The 16,387-nt window shown below is 51.5% G+C and overlaps 1 protein-coding gene across 3 annotated transcripts; it reads left to right on the top strand.

Annotated features, from left to right (window-relative positions):
• The first annotated feature begins 5,480 nt into the window (after positions 1–5,480).
• Positions 5,481–12,657, top strand: LOC135418704 (regulator of G-protein signaling 16-like). 3 transcript variants are annotated; one of them, XM_064664258.1, is made up of 5 exons: positions 5,481–6,371; positions 7,594–7,695; positions 8,359–8,420; positions 9,718–9,884; positions 10,217–12,657. In XM_064664258.1, the coding sequence occupies exons 1-5, from the start codon at positions 6,292–6,294 to the stop codon at positions 10,415–10,417; spliced, it is 612 nt and encodes a 203-aa protein (XP_064520328.1). In that variant the 5' UTR covers positions 5,481–6,291; the 3' UTR covers positions 10,418–12,657. The 3 variants fall into 3 exon arrangements, with proteins under 3 accessions (XP_064520328.1, XP_064520329.1, XP_064520330.1); XM_064664259.1 differs by lacking the exon at positions 5,481–6,371 and adding an exon at positions 6,932–7,025; XM_064664260.1 differs by lacking the exons at positions 5,481–6,371; positions 7,594–7,695 and adding an exon at positions 7,886–8,209.
• Positions 12,658–16,387: the final 3,730 nt, after the last annotated feature.

The raw sequence follows: 16,387 nt of genomic DNA, 5'->3' as shown, positions 1-16,387 counted from the left end.
AGAGCCTTCCAGCAGTACACCCCACTGCAGCCTCTGATGGATTGTCCACCCCAAACCCCAAATTCAATCTGCAGGACCTTCCAGAAGGGGATGGGCCCTTTCCCAGCTGGGAACATGGCAGAGGAACATAGGACTGCAAAGGCAGCTGCTTGGGAGAGCCCTGACCACCTCCAATACACATTCTGCCTTCAGGCAGGGAGAAGAGGTGATGGCTCCAGAGCAAATGCTCTCTCTCTATTAACCCACAAACAAGCAGACAGAAGTGGCAGAGTTGGGGCATCAGCTGCTCTGTGGTGGCATGGCTCCCACCTGCCCCTCTGTCAGCCTTTCCATCACACTCCCTCTTTACCAGACATAAAAACAAATGCCAAGTCTGCTCCCTGCACCAGGACCAGTGGTGGGGGATGCACAAGGAAGGTCTCCAAAAAAGGGGATCAATGTGGATGGATCAAGCATGACCAGGTCACAAAGAACAAACAACAAATGAAGGGCTTTCTCTAGTCCATAAAAAGCATCCCTGGACTCCAGCAGGCAGCTCATACCCAGACCTCAACTTGATTCATCCTTACGGGATAAGCTGAGGAGAGACAAGACAGGCTGCGAGGTACTGGCCAGTCATGGGCCAGTTTAGGGTGTCTGGAGGAGCCTGGGCTTGCTGGAGGAGGGTCAGGCAGCAGCTGAGGGCAATCCCAGGTAACAAAGGGGGAAGGGGAGGCATTAGTAGGGGTAGAGTAGATTGGGGGAGGTTGAGTGTTAGCAGAAAATTCCATGGTGAGAGATCTGCTGCAGAAACCCCCTTGGGGCTTCAGTGGGGAATGGCTGAGGCCAAGCAGAGTGTCTCCTGAGCAGGTCTGGCCAGCAAGCAAAAGCAGAGACCTGGACCCCATCCAGCCCTGGGCACACAGAGGGCACTCCTTGCCTGGTGCACAACCCACCCTGCCTGCAAAAGGTGAGTGTTTGCTCCATGGTCTGCACGGGGTTTCATTTAGAAACAAAAATTAAACAAGCTTGGTTTTCTCTGGAAATGGGTGCAGTGGAATTTATTGGTCCCTCTGACTTCTTTCTATCCCCTTTTCTTTTCCCCTAAATCCCTTCTTTTATTGTTTTTCCTTTTCATCTGCTGCTTCTTCCCTCTAAAACTGTCTCTGAGCCAAACCAATTTGAATGCATGCAAGGAAGGATCTGCTATTAGAGCTGCTCTGTCTCTCCTCTTAGTTAGGATATATTTAGCCATCATATTTAGCTTTCTTTTTCCTGGCAGTTCAGTGGCTTTAAAAAGCAGGTGCCAGGAACGGAAAGAGAAGATTAAGAGTACCTGCTGTCAGCTACCTCTCCCTGTGCAGCTGTGCAAAGCGAGCACGTGAGCAGAGTGGATAACAGCTGCCCCTTGAAAACACTCATTTGTAATTCTAATTTTTTTTAATTTTTTTTTTTTAATTTCAATAATCTCTTTCCGCACTGCCACAAATTTCCAGAGCAGCTATTTCCTCTCGTGTGCCGCCTGCGAACGCGACGTGTGCACCCCGTGGGTTTAGGGCGAGGGATGCCAAGGGGTGAGGGATGCCAAGGGACCAGTGCTCCTGCCTGCATGGGCAGCTGCCTGTCCTGTGATGGGGAAGGCATGAATGGAGCCAGGCTCCTCTGCAACCACGTGGATGTAATGTCCCACAGCAGCCCCTGCCTGTCCCTGTCTCATAAGCTGTGCCCAAGGCAAGGACCAGCTGCAATCTGTCTCCTTGGGGGGACCCCTTGCAAACACCCTGCTGCTGTCTCAGCCTTGGCAGCTTCCCCAGTCCTTCCTGGCACCATCATTGAATTGTTTAGGTTGGAAAAGACCTCTAGGATCATCGAGTCTAACCATTAACCCAGCACTGCCAAGCCCACCACTAAAGCATGTGCCCATCACCAGGTTCTGAGTGATGCTGTGCTCCTGATTGCACAGCAGCAACTTTCATGACAGGCAACCCCCTGCCAGCACCTCATTCCCCGTCTCCTTTACCTACATCTCTCCTTAAATGCATCCACAGCTTAACAACAGCTTGCAGGTGGAAAAATGGGCTGTGCAACACGAGCAGGGCCTTTAAGCCTCCCATTTCTCTTTGCGTTCAGCATCTCCCCCATTTCATGCAGGCTCCACAGGCTTCTGGCAGGCTCTGCTGAAGGGATGCAGGGAGTGTGTAGTGCTGTGTCCAGGTTCTACCATTCCTGGTTGTCACCTCTCTGGATACCCACTGGTTTAGGAGAAATGGGGTCTCAGGCTCCTTGGTGAGCCTGCTTGGCTCACACCTTCTGTGATATAGCGAGACCTCAGCAGCATGGCTTACCCTGGCTCTTCCTCTCCTTCTCCTCCCTACCTTCTCTTCCCATCCATTGCTGTATCTTCCCCTTCTTATTCCACTCAAACAATATAAAAATACCTTGTACTATAAGCTCTCATTGGAGCTTGACTGTGCATTGGGGCACGTGTGCAAGGGCACCCTCCACCCTGTCACCAGTCCCTCCTTGTTTCCCTATTACCCACCTCAATTGCGTAGTTTTGGGGCTGAAACCTTTATTTTCCTATTTTTTGAGTCTGCTGGTGCTTTGCAAATACTAACCCAGAAACACCAGCAGCAATACCTGGTGCTCAGAGGTTGTGTGTTTTGCTTCTGAGGGTGAAGCCAGTCCCCCCAGAGCACCCTGCCTGGTTTTCCAGGACCTCTCTAGTGGAAATAAACTCTGAGAGGGCTGGTCCCCATGGATGAGAGGCAGGTTTCATGCCAGCAAGGCTGTGGCACGGTTATGGGAAGGGAGCCTGGCCCCAGGCGTTGCGACACAGATGAGTTTTTTTGTGTTCCTAAACAAGGACTGATAATACAGGCAACTGAGCCAGAGCCGCGGGAGGCTGCTAAGCTAAATGAGACAGGAAGGACGTAATTAAATTAGATACAGAGCGGCATAAAGACATCTGAGCACACATCCATCGCTGGGCTGAGAGCCTATTGCATAATCCTGCTGAAGAGCCCTGCAATATAAACCTTCTCACCTAATGCATCCCACGCTGGTGAGCTGCCTGTCCTGGAATAGCATCTCCCACCTCATTGAAGGGGAGAGGCAAAAAAGCTGCCCCGAGGGAGCAGAGGTGCCAGCCAGGTGCTGGCTTGTGCAGGGGGCTGTGGCAGAGCAGGTGGAGGGTCTGTCCCAGGCTTGGTGGGGAGGATGTTGCTGGAACAGACCAATCCCTCTCCTGTCCCTGGGCTCAGACCTGCACACATGGTTCTGGCACTGCCATGTCCCAGAGCCATGCCCTGCTTCAAACCCCCCAGTGTGGGACCTCCATTGTGAGCATGGCATTTCCTATGGCTTTGTGCATCTTCTGGCTGAGCCACTGTGGTGCCCGAAAAGACACAGCCTTTGACTGACTCTTTCCCTCCCACTGAGGTTTTACAGAGCTCTCTGTCCCACACAGGAACTTGCAAGGACCAAGCTCCCACCACAGGTAGTTCCTCACCTCTGCCCTGACATCAGCTTTGCCTCACCTGAGCCAAGAGCTTCAAAAGCTGCTACAAGGGATAAGGTAAAACCACATGCACACTTGTTCAACACATGTCATGGGAAAAAGCAGTGGAGACTCATGGACTGAAGCAAAGCAGAGTTTTGGCAGGCTGTAATCTCAAGGCAGAGATGTGCAGTTTCTCCTCTCCAGCTCACATCCCTCATGCTCCTTTCCCACTGCTGTTGCTGCTATCCTGGGTGTGTTTTTGCCATACAGTTACTTTTCCCTGGCTGCTTCAAACAACACATGGCTTCCAGCACAGTGGCTTTGCTGGGCACCATGGAGTTGCTGCCGGAAATCATCTGTCCTGTGTGCCTGTAACACATGTGTAGCCTCCTGGAGGTTTTCTTCTGGCATAACCTGCTCTGGGGATGCCTCAAACACCAGGGAGAGTTACCAGAACATCCTATGGCTTTGCAGATCGGCAGCTGGGACAATGGGCTGCAGTTTTAAAGGGGAAAAGGAGAGAGATGAAGTCCTGCTTAACACCAGGCGTGCCCCAAAATGACGAGGTAGAACAACACCAGGGCACAGCTGAGCACTGCATCTGTGTGGAAAACCAGGGAGAAGATAGAGATGCAGGTGATGAAGGAGAAGGGACATAGCCACCCCAAAACCACAGCTACTGGGCACCTGCTGCAGCTGGGAGGTGAGTGCCAACATGCTTTAGCAGGGGGTTGGACTGGATGATCTCCAGAGGTCCCTTCCAACTCGAGACTTATGTGATTCTGTGAAATACCTGGGTGTGACCCCCTCCTGTGGCTACCAGGAGCCCATGCCCACGTGAGCATGGCACTGCCACTGCGAGACCAGTGCTCCCAGCATGGTGGTGAACTGGGCTGGAGCACCAGGCTGAGGTGGCCAAGCACTTCCAAGACCTGTGGTAGGTCAAGTGATGTCCACTCTGTGGGCATGCACAGACCTTCTTGGTGTCTACAGAGGCAAAGGCAATCTTACAGCCCTCTCACCTCTCCTCTTCCCCTTCTTTCTTTAAATCCACAGCAAGGATCACAACTCTAACCACTGTTTTAAGGCACAGAGAAGGCATGAATAAGAGCTTTGTGTAGCTCCATTTATCTGCAGCTGAATATCTGCTAACCAAGAAGGCTTAAACTTGATTATTTGAGGGAAAAAAAAAACAACAGAGCTATCGGGAAAGAAGCTGCTCTTGCTTCAAAGCCAAGACAGGAGCTAAAAATGTGTGTTCAGTCATTAGTCCTGATGCATGTTCCATGCCTCACTTTGGGCAAAATAATTCTGTGGTTTTTTGCTAAGTACTGGGAGAAAGACAAGACTCCCCTTTACAGCTCAGGGGAGCTGAGGTGCCTAGTGCTCCTTTTAAAGTTTTCCATGCTGATATCCTCACACCCTGGCTCCCTGAAGGCAGCTTGAGAGAAGCCTTTCTTCCCAGCACAGGGCCAAGATGGTTTTGTGCTGCCACTCTCCTGGCACAGCTCATCTCCCATGGGAAAGATGCTCTGGCAACTTGCTCTGTGTGATGAATGCAGGCAGCAAGGGTAGGAGACAACCTGAGCTCTGGAAAAATGTCTGTGCTGGCTGTGGAGCTTGGAACAGCAGGGACCAAGTGGGGAGGAAGAGAGAGGAGGAGTGGAAGTGGCAGCTCTTGCCCTTGCCCTGGGACAGCTGTGAGCTGGGGGGATTAAAGTCGCTCCCTGCACTGTGGTGAGAGCTCCCTTCCAAGAGCCACTGAGTGGGGGGACTTCAGGTCTCTGGAATCCTATGTGAGCCTGACTTTGGCATGGGGGACCTGCTGGCTGTTGTGGACCTCTGTTTGTGGCACCAGACCTTGGGGTTTGCTGGTGTGCAGTGTGTGACACTGGTTTAACCCTTTCTCTTCATCTCTCTGTTTTACTGGTTCAGTCTTCCCCTCCAGCTTCCAACCCCTCCCCTGCTTTGTCTCCTTTCCATCTTCAGGTCTCTTCAGGATCCACCTTTCTCACATGCTTTCCCCAGCTTTGCTCAGACTTTCTTTGATGTGCATCCACTCCTCTTCCCTTCTCCCACCATACACCCAGTAGAGAATTTGTGATGAAGAAATGCAACCTCAGCCAACTTGTGGGGACAGGCATCAATCCTTATGTATTTCAGCTGTGGACTGGCCGTGTAATTTGCGAGGAATTGGAAACAGTACACCCTTCTGCTCTCTGTGGATTCCATTGCCTCAGGAAATGCAAATCCTCCTACCCCTGGGATGCTGCAAATCGGCCTGACTCTCCTGAGGACTGGCATCCCCTGCTTAAACCACTTGGGAAAAGCCTGCTGCTGCGATGGAAGTGCTGGGAGGATTGGAAGCCCTCGGGCAGCAGGAGGGAGCTGACGACTTGCTGTGCACTACAGCGTCTGTCCTGTCCCTCTCGCTCTCCCCACCCGCGTTCCCACCCGCCGCCGGTTACTCAGCAAGCTCCACACGTCGGTGGAAACGAGCCTGTTTTTTCCTGTTATCGAGGAAGCAGCTATGACTGTGATGCTCAAGGACAAGCCTGGGCCTCCCACACCCCCCTCCCCTAACAGCACACACTAACTTACCTAAGCTGTTGTCTTCACGGGCGCTGCCAGAGCAGCTTTTGGTTGGCTGGAGGCTGGAGCGATGCTGGGTCCCCCTCCCAGCTCTCCCGCCTCCCACCCGATATAAAGCACAGCTCCTCGCCGCTTTTCCAGCCGACAGCACACGACCGCGGGCGCAGGTGGTGCTGCAGCCACCTGTTGCACACCCCTGCCATCGCCGCAAGGACCGGATGAGTTGCTGGATGCCTGGGTGCCCAGCTCTCAGCATGTGCCGGGGGTTAGCCTTGCTCCCCATCACTTGCCTGGAAAGGTAAGGAGCTTCGCCACGCCGCAGTTCTGGGATGCAGAGGTTTAGCTGGAAAAGGTGCACCTGGACCAGCCTCTGCTGCTGCGGCTGTGTTGTTTCGGTAGAAATTGGGGTGCAGACTGCAAGCAAACACGCAGCGAAGTGATTTTTGGCTGCGCCCGTTCTGCTCCCCAGGAGGGGAACGCAGAGGTGAAACACGCGGAGGGAGAGGAGGCTGGACAGGGCTGCCCAGTGTCCGGGTGTACAAACACACCAGGGTTTCTCCGGCTCCATCTCTGCAGAAGTTGCTTCAAGTTGACAGCAGCAGGAGTATTTTTGTCAACACGGTTGAACTGTTAAGTGACATGTTGCTCCTCCTGCCAAACACGGGTACGGAGCCCCGCGCTACCGGCTTGACATTTAAACACTTATTTTTGTATGGGCGCCTGGGGACGCCGGAATGAGCTGCAGCACACAAATAGCAGCGGGGCCGCACGGTGCCTCGGGGGGACCCTGGGGAGAGGAGCCGATTCTCCCTCCGTGTTGCCGCAACGATTTCCCGGTAGGGAGGTGCCTCCATTCCCTCGCCCCAGAGCCGCGGTGACAGGCAGTAGCATCCCAGCCTCTGGCGCAGGAGCATCGTGCTGCCGCCGGGCTCGCTGGCTCTGAAGGCATGGGGTAGGTGGATGGTGCCCCTGGGGGGCACGGCCCTCTCCATGGCGTGGTGCCAGGCTCCTGGTGGCTCAGGGGCACCCCAAAAAGAAAGCCAGGCAGCAGAAACCTGACAGCAGGGACAGGCTCCCGCTCCACCGGGCAGAAAGCAATCGCTGTGTTTTTCCAGTGGTTTGGGAGAAGTGTAGTCCTGCCGGGAGAGCGGGATGGCAAAAGGAGCCAGGTTAGCTGCGGGGGCTGCGGGGGCTCCAGCTGAGCACTCAGCAGCTGCTCTGCTACCTGCCCCAAAGGAAAAAGCTCGTCGTGCTTTGTATTTCATGCGACTCTACCTGGGAAGCAAGCGGGAGAAAACAGTCCCGCAGGCTTAATGCGCTGCTGAACGTGGTTGCCAGGGAGCAGACAAAGCAACTGGGGGAGCATTTATTTCATACATCGGAAAGCAAAGAGGAGGCTGAAGCTGGGGAGCGAGGGCTGCCCCCACCGAGCCCGTGGGGTGCAGCCCCTGCGAGGTGAGGGGGTGGCAGCAGCAGTCTGACAGTCCAGCAAGCCCACCTCTCCCCTTCCTCCCTTCCAGAGCCAAGGATCTGAAGACCCGCTTAGGGATCCTGCTCCATAAACCAGAGCTGGGACACGGGATCGGGACCTCCAGCAAGCTGCAGCTGGGCTCCAGGCGGAGGTAAGCCAAGCAGTGCCATGTCCCAGGTTCAGCCCGGGACAGGTCCCCATGGACCAGGCTGTCCCGAGGGATAATCCTGCCCATCTGCGCAGCAGAGAGCACAGAGTGCAGCTCCCCCTCCCCATAGTCCCACCCAGGAAGGCCGGGAAGGCGGATCACTTCCCAGCTCCACCGGTTATAAAATCAGACGGGGGAACTGATGCTCTGGCATTAGGCACAGAGAGCAGGGCCTTAGCAATAGGCAAGAAACCCAGGGGGCTCCCACACTTCTTGGTGTCTCAGACCAGTGCCTGGGATCCCTGGGGAATGCAGGCAGCATTAAAAACAAAATACTAAATATTGTTGCTGAGGGCTGGGTCTCTGCTTGCAGAGGAGGCTCTGCTGGGCTTGTACCAGCAGAAAAAGGCTCTTCTGAGCATTCTTTAGAGAACCTCCTGGCCAGCACTATGGAGCTGAGGTCTGGTGAGCCTTCAGGGACAGTAAAAGAGAGAGAGAAAGGAAAGAGAGCCCACAGGTAATGGACATTGGCCTCTCGCTTTCGTTTCCTGCCGAGTGCTGCTGCCTCCCTTCTTGCACTGTCTCCCGTTGATGGAGCCACAGAACTGAAGTGCTCCCATCCTTCACAGCAGGACAGCAAGCCTTACATCCTTTTGTCTTTTCCAGAGACTCCTCACGAGAGGTACTGGAATGGAGGGAGTCCTTCGACCAGCTCCTGAAGAGCAAAAGTGAGTAGTATTTTGATTTCTTCTCTTGGTGAGAGCATGTAGCACAAAATACAGCTCCCAGTGAGCTGTATGCCTGAAGTGAGCATCCAAGGAAATCTCATCTCCTCCTCAAATGAGATGCTTTAGGATTTAGAAAGAGGTCCCTTTCCTGCCCAGACAGAGCTGATGCACGGGGTTCATTGCCTGACTTGGGAAGCTGTACCCTTTTCTTCTGGCTGGGTGCTTCTGGGGGGACAAGTGCTGTCTCACAATGCCTTGCTGCTGCCTCGGGACAGGAGCATCGTCACGGGCATCCCATGTGGAGCAGTCTGTCAGGGAATGTCACGGCATTCCCGGACCATCCCTTTCTCCACACTCGGGAGAAGGCAGAGTGTCTGCTCGCAGTGTCCTCCTTTGCACAGTGATGCAGCCACCTCCCCACAGGCTTGCTCAGAAAACTGCATTGCTGCCCTCTGTCTGTCTGTCCTGTGCCTCCGGGGATGGCTCTTCCACAGGGAGAAGGAATTCAGCTGTTTTATTGAGTTACCATAGCCATTTCCCCCTGCAATATTGTGTGTATGTGATGCACAGGTCTCCTGTGAGGTTCTGTCTCCCTCTCCTCCATGCAGACAGCACCTCCAGACTGAGAGAGGGGACCTCTTTTTGAGGTCCCCATGTAATCCCTCCCTCACAGCAGGCACACAGTGGCAGAAGTGCCAAATTTTAATACAAAAGTAGTTGTCTACTTTAAAAGCTATTCCCCAGCAAGACAAAGTCCTTCCACAGCAATAGTTCGGGGCTAGGCATATTTTTTTTTTTTTCCAGCCTTCATCACGTGCTGTGATGGCTAACGAGCATCTCCGGCTTTGTAACTTAATCCATCCTCCCAGCACGGCTCTGAAATCCTTGCTGCAATTACTCTCCCATCCTCAGCATCTTGTCCTCCCCAGATCTCAGCTGAGAAATAAAAATAAAGGCTTGGTTCCTGCAGACGCACCGATGCGTCAGTGGATTTCTCCTTAGGTAGAATTAGCTCTTTTCCGAAGCTGTAAAGAAAATACTCTGAAGCCTCATTAAAGAAAGGTTAGATAAATACAACCAGAGGATTACTTGTCTGTGGGAAAGGATTTTATTGGAGTCTAGAGGCCAATTAGCAGTGTCTCAGTGGGTGGAATTTGCCCGGAGGGAAAGGAAATCTGCAGATGTCATGGTCTGAGCTCCCAGGGCAACGCTCGAAGGGCAGCGCTGTGTTTGGTGGTGGTCCTCCTTTTCCTCCCTGCCTTCTGCCCCATTAACTGCTCTTCTCCCCCCTCCTCAGGTGGGGTGAATGCTTTCCACACCTTCCTGAAGACAGAGTTCAGCGAGGAGAACCTCGACTTCTGGCTGGCATGTGAGGACTTCAAAAAGACCCGGTCAAAAACCAAGCTGGCCTCCAAAGCCAACAGGATCTTCGAGGAGTTTGTCCAAAGTGAGGCACCCAGGGAGGTGAGAGCATTTTCTGCCTCTGTCCTGTGGAAACAAATAGGGGGAGGAAAGGAATAAAATATCCTGGTGGGTTTTATTAAAGTGCTGTTATATCAGTGGGAAGATGAGTGCTTGTTCATGAGAGCTTTCATCTCTAACATCGTGTGGTCTGTCACCATTGAATCATTAATATTGGAACAGACCTCTAAGGTCATGGAGTGCAACCATGAAGAGATAGAAAGGCTTGCAAGAATCTTCACCCTCGCCTAAAAATGCAGAAAACCGGGTTTTCCCCCCCCCACAGGAGGGGAGTTAATGCCGAGCTAATGTTTAGGGATGCTGCTTCCTTGCAGGTGAATATCGACCACGAAACCAGGGAGATCACCCGCAAGAACCTCTCCGGTGCCACCTCCGCTTGCTTCAACGAAGCCCAGGCCAAGACCCGCACTTTGATGGAGAAGGACTCCTACCCCCGGTTCCTGAAATCCGCCTCCTACCAGGACATGACCAAGCAGGCCACCAGCCGCGGCACCAGCAAGAGGTCGCATACCTGACCCGAGCCCGAAGCCACCACGGGGGGACGAGCCGGGGGACCAGGCGGAGGCTGGGACATGGTTAGCAGGGTCTGAGGTCTGCACGGCGGGGTTTCAGCTGAAGTCCTGGAATTTCAGCAGGATCCCCAGGACCTCGAGTGCTTCCCGCTGCCCACTGAGCCGCTGGGAAGAGCAGTGTTCCCTCCCTGGAGGAACGGAGCAGGTGGGAACCTGGTACCTCCCCTTGCAGCTCAACCGGAGACCTGCACCTCTGCAGAGACTGAAAGAAATCAGATTCGAGTTGCAAGTCCTGGAAAAAGATCGGATTCCCCTAAACATCCATAACCAGAGAGCTCCCACCTGCTCTCAGGACCCTGCCCCTGAGCTGCAGCATCAGCCACTGGCTGGGAGGCCAGCACAGGAGCCTGCCATTCCCTCATGCAGAGCTTTTCCTATGAGGGAATGGCCAGAATAAAAGCCCAAAGACTACGTGGCATTTGCAGCTGGAGGGATCCTGCATCTGCCTTCTCCCGATCCTGAGATCCTTCTGCTGTTTCCTATGCATGCTCTGCATCAAAGCTTTACACCTCCTTCCAGTGCAGTGCATCCCGAGCAGTGACGTTTTTATCCCTCGCTTGAGCTCAACGACCTTTAGATTGCACAGAATCTTAGGTCACATGCGTAACTTTTTATTACTATTATTGTTATTTATTTTATCATTATTGTTATTGTTATATATATATATTTATTAGGAGAGCACTGCTGAAAGCATACACGCAGCCCTTGCTCCGAGGAGCTTGTGAGAATTAAATTATTTTAGCTATTGCAGCACTTAGCATGTGTCCCACCTCTTCTGTATAATAATTTAACGTGACCAGACAGATCTGTAATGCGACCATGGAGCAAAGTATGCCCATAGCAGCAGGGAGAGCTGCTAGAGGGGTCTCAGGAGGCAGGTTTTCCATCAGCTCAGAGGACCACGGATGGCAGAACAAAGATGCTTTGCAGTGCATGTTTTTCCTTTCTCCCTTTAAAGATGTGGATGGCAGCTTGTCCTAGAGAGAGAATAGCGATGTGGAAAAGGCACTTTGGTGAGTGATCCCATGGAAAACGTAATTTTCACACATGGGAGAGAAAACCTGGGCTTTGTGCTGGTTTATAATTGGGCTTGGTATTCCCTGGGCTGGTGAAACCAGTCTGCAGCCATAGCACTTTACCAGAAACCCGTGGTGTGAGCAAGACAGCAACATGTGCCGTGAATTCAGTGTCTCGGAGGGGCATCAGGATATATCATCAGCTCAGACCTGGGGGAGACGTCTTCTGAACGTCCCTCTCAGCAGGAATTTCTGGGTCCTGCAGCCACCTGGAAAGGTGTGGATCCCATCTGGCAGCAATGGTGCCAGAAGCTGTGCTGGTGGGTGATGGGGATTCCACCAGTGTCCTGTGCTGGCTGATGGGGAACACACCACCAGCACAGTTTCCTGCTGAGAGAGCCTGGGGCCACTTCATGTGGTTCCATTTATCCCTAAAACCCAAACCCAGATGTCCTCACCCGCTGGTACTCACCCCTTGCCAAGGGAAGTGTCTTTTGCCCCCCTTGTCCCAGCACCAGCTTGAGCACAGGTTCACTCCAGCTTTTAGCAGCTGTTTGAGCAGAACAAGGGACTGAGGACCAATTTGGGGATGTTATTCTATGAGTCCTCTTCCACTGTCCCCATCCTGGTCCTACCTCTGAGCCTCAGTAGGTCCCAACTCCATTTACAGGGAGATATTAGCTGCTTTCTTATTTATTATTTATTCTTACAACTGGAAACACCTTCGCTGTGTTACTGAAGTGAACAATGCACAATGGTCTGTTTTCATTACTGATGTGATGTTGTCATTACAAAACAAAATGTAAAGAGGAAAATACTGTGAGAGCGTGGGCTGGGGCTTTTTTGCTTGTGGGCTTTCAATTAAATTTTAAATTTTAATTTTGGATGCTTTGCAAAGCCCACAAATCTGCTTGTGTTGGGTGACTTAAGGGGCATTTCCAGTCACTTTAAAAGTGGCAATGTCAGCAGCAGAAAAGGAAGGGGGAAGATCTGTGAAGTGTAAAGCTTTTTGGTATTTGGCTTATTGAAGAAAACCGAACAGTTCACAGCAAGAATGAAAGCAGGAGTTAAGTTTTGAATACAGATATTGCAGGGAGGGGAGCATCCAAGTGTAGCTTGAAGATGTTAATGCTCTAAATAAAAACCCAACCAAAGCATGGTTTTTAAGCTGCCTTCTTTCTATTTATTGTGTGTTTTGGAAGCCAAAATTAACTGGCCTGCGTCAGCAGAGGAGAGCGTGTGGGGACTGATGAGGAGGAGCTGGAATCACTGGAGCATGTATGTTCCAAGGTGTTACTGTGAACACAAGCCATCCTCTGCCATTAAAATGCCTTTTACAAGCACCTGCAGCTATAACAAAACTTTATGTCCCTTCTAATACAGCCATGAAGGGTGCAAGGATCACCACTGTTTGTAAAATACATCGATGTTGCTCCATCCCTATTCCCTACCTATCCAGAGGAAGGCTGGTTGAACTTCCCCCGTCTTTTATTCCCTTTTTAATTAAGCATGGCCTTGTCTTACAAGCCAGGTGATTTGGAATCACAGCGGTCTGCATGTATACCTAATCTTTGTGCATGTCAGAGGGAAGAAATGAGCTGAAAGGTGTCCAGGAAGTGCTTAAATTATTTGTCACAAAAGAGTTAGAGCAGTAAAGCAGTCTAGAAGCAGCTAGAAACAAAAAAAACAGTGTTGCTGATTTGTTTTTTTAACTGCAGCTTCTAAATGAAAAATATGAATACTTTGTCTTGCAGACTTGAAGCTAATTTAACACTGATTAAAAAATATTTAAGTAAGCCAACAACAAAAAAAAAAAGGTAAGAAAAATATAGAATTACAATCTATTTGAGCTTTCTTTAGAAGAAAATTTATGTCCATTCTTGATGCATCATGCATGGCCCAAGCTGAGCCTCAGCCTTCGTGTTAGCACTCAGACCCCACTGCTGATTCTGGAGAATCCCATTTGCAGCACAGTTTCGTCTTTACAAGCCTGAGATGCTTCCCAGAGAGACAATTCCATCACTAAAAGCAAGCCTGGATCCAGCGCATCTTCCACAATTGCTTGCCATATCCAGTGGCAGTATGACAAAACCTTAAAGCCTTGGGGGGATAAAAGACTCCAACCCACAAAACCACGTTGAGAAAGAGGAGCCAAAGCTTCCCATGACTGCCTTCGGGCACGGCCGGCAGCGATCGCTTCCAATAAACCACGGCCAAAGTTTCCCAGGGAGGAGGCTGCGAATTTGGAAGCAGCAGAGAAGATCTGAGCTCCGGGGAGCAAATGTGGGGGCTGGCGCTGGCCCCCCTTGCCCCCCCCCCCGGGGTGTGAACACATACTTGCTCCAGGGCCAGGTTTCCATGAGCCAGGATGGGGGGCGGGGGTGTGTGGATTTATTTGGTGGAAAAAACCACCCGTTTCCCTCTGCCCTGGGACCCAGCGTGTTCCCAGCAGCTGCTCAGTGGGGTGGCATCGTCACTCAGGGGGTCCCCGCTGTGGTGGGACCAAGCAGCTTCAGGATGGCCCTAGGACATGGGCATAGGTGCACAAGTGGCCCCGCAAAGACACGTGTTTAGGCAGGTGGATGTGCACATACAAGTGTACGGATGCTGAGCCTTCATCTTCCACGGATACACATGTGACAACACACACATGCCGGCAAATTCACGTTTGCACGCGTGTACATCCATGATTTATTTATTTATTTTTTAAAGAAAGACTGCAAAGAAATGCAATGTTATTTAAAGATGTATTTGAAGGAAGCTCAGCAGCAAAAGGGATGCACTGAGCCATTTCAAACACGGCAAATGCCCTACCCCGTGTTCCGCAGTGCTCTGACAGCCCCCGGGCGGGCTGACAGGGAGGGAGCAGCTGTATGGCACTGATTCCCACTCGGCAGCTTCCACTTCAAGGCCTTTGCCTGAATAAAGTGCCAGAAATCACAGCTGATGTGTTTCCATACGGCTCACTCTCCCTCGCAGGCAGCTAAATGCCAAGGTTGCCAATCCGCTCCAGCTGCGCACAAGGATTCTTATCCCCGGGGTACCTCGGGATCTGAGAAAAAAATTAAAGCTAATTTTCAAGCTTTCTGATGCTGCTGGGGCACCGAGGGTAGTGTTGGGTTCTGCAGCCATCCTGCCTCACCAGGGTTGGGCTGCCTGTGCTGGAGGACAGCTCGGATATGGAGCAGCTGCAACCTGGGCTTGGCCTGGGGGGGGGGAGGGGGGGGGGAGATGGGGATGAGAAACAGCTGGGAGGAACAGTACTGGGGAACCACCTCCACTGCTTTTAAGCTCAGGTGCCCAGTCTAGCTCCTCCTTTTTGGACCTATCATGGCTGATCTGGGATGTTTCCAATGGATCTGCTCTGCTCTCCTTGCCCAGGGACTGTGATGCACTGCCCTGCTTGGTGAGGTCCCTGCCTCCCTCGCTGTTGCCCTCACCTCTCCTTCCCTGCTGCATATGCTGGGTTTTTTCCATTTTTTGTAGTGATGAGGATTGAGCAGCAGTCCAAAAAACTAGCAAATGCAGTTAAAAATTGTAAAAATACTCCATGGTAAAATGTGTAGATGTGGCACTGAGGCACATGGTTCGGTGTTGGACTTGGCAGTGCTGGGTAACAATGTCCTTGACAATCTTGGAGGTCTTTTCAAACCTAAATGGTTCTATGAAACGTGGTTGATGCTCCTACATGGATAGCATCACCTGTTAGTGTTTAAACTGCATCCTTCTGTGGACTATTTTCCAGAGCTGTGTTCCAGCACAGAGAGTCACATCAGTGTGGCCAAGCATATAAACTCTGGGATATTCCCTTTTGGAAATATAATAAGAAAGCACAGGAAGGGAACATGAAGAAAAAACCTCATCTTACTATTCCTAGCTCCTTTAAAAATTATTTTGCCTTTGGCAGGCAGTTTTTGTTGCCCCATTTTGCTTCATTTTCATTTGTGGCTGGTAGCCAGGACACGGATTCTCGGAGATGTTATCTCAGGGGAAGGGTTGCAAAAATGGCTGCACGTCCATCAGGATGGAAGAAAAGGAAGATTTGCTTAACTGTGCCCTTGATTTCCCTGCTGACTGTGTCTCTGCAGCTCCTCTCCTGAGGCCCTGTGTTCATGGGGGCAAATAATGACTCTGCAGATCTGCAAATACAGCAGGAACTACATAGCCCAGGGCTATAGGAATAGTTGTGGAGAGCAGCTCTCTGACTCCTGTGCTTTAGAAAACCTTTGAGAGCCTTATATTCACCACAAACTGCCTGTCACAGGGACTGAGTTTAAGCTTATGACTATGGAAAGCAATTTGGATGAGGGATGAGAGATAAGGGAAGTGTTACCAGCAAATCCTTCTCTGCTGAGGTACAAGCACAGGATACTTTTGCCAAAGATCTGCTGGTTGCAAACACCTTGTTCTCACTATCCTAGGGTTTGGGTTCCCACCATCCTAGAGTTTTTCATCTTCCCACCATAAGATAATGAAAGACTTTAATTAAATCAGCAAGCTGAAGAAGGCTTTTGTACTTGGGTGGGTGGTGTGATATTGTTATGTACTGTAATGTTGACTTCTTTTGGATCTGAGCCTGGGATGTGCCCCTGCTCTGCTTGTTTGCCAGCCTGCAAATGGGTAGTTTAACACTGGCAGCTCGAGCTCCAGCTCTGGTTAAACTGGGAGTGACTCTTTCTGTGAATTAAAATGAGATCTTGAGAGCCTCGAGGGTGACTTGAGATTGCTCCCTGAGTTTTCAGTGTCTTTGTCTCTGTGGGGCTGTGTCAAGGTCTCCTGTGGCAACACAAACTCTGTGAAATTCCATCCAGAGACCGTGGGATGTACCTAGACCTTGTGGATGCACTGCACGCTGTGGGAAGCAGGATGCCCAATATGACAGTAAGGTAGAAAGATG

This window comes from Pseudopipra pipra, chromosome 9, assembly GCF_036250125.1.
Source record: "Pseudopipra pipra isolate bDixPip1 chromosome 9, bDixPip1.hap1, whole genome shotgun sequence".
In the NCBI taxonomy this organism is placed as follows: Eukaryota; Metazoa; Chordata; class Aves; order Passeriformes; family Pipridae; genus Pseudopipra; species Pseudopipra pipra.
The sequence above is the reverse complement of the archived record's forward strand: the minus strand, read 5'-3'. Positions and strand labels throughout refer to the sequence as shown.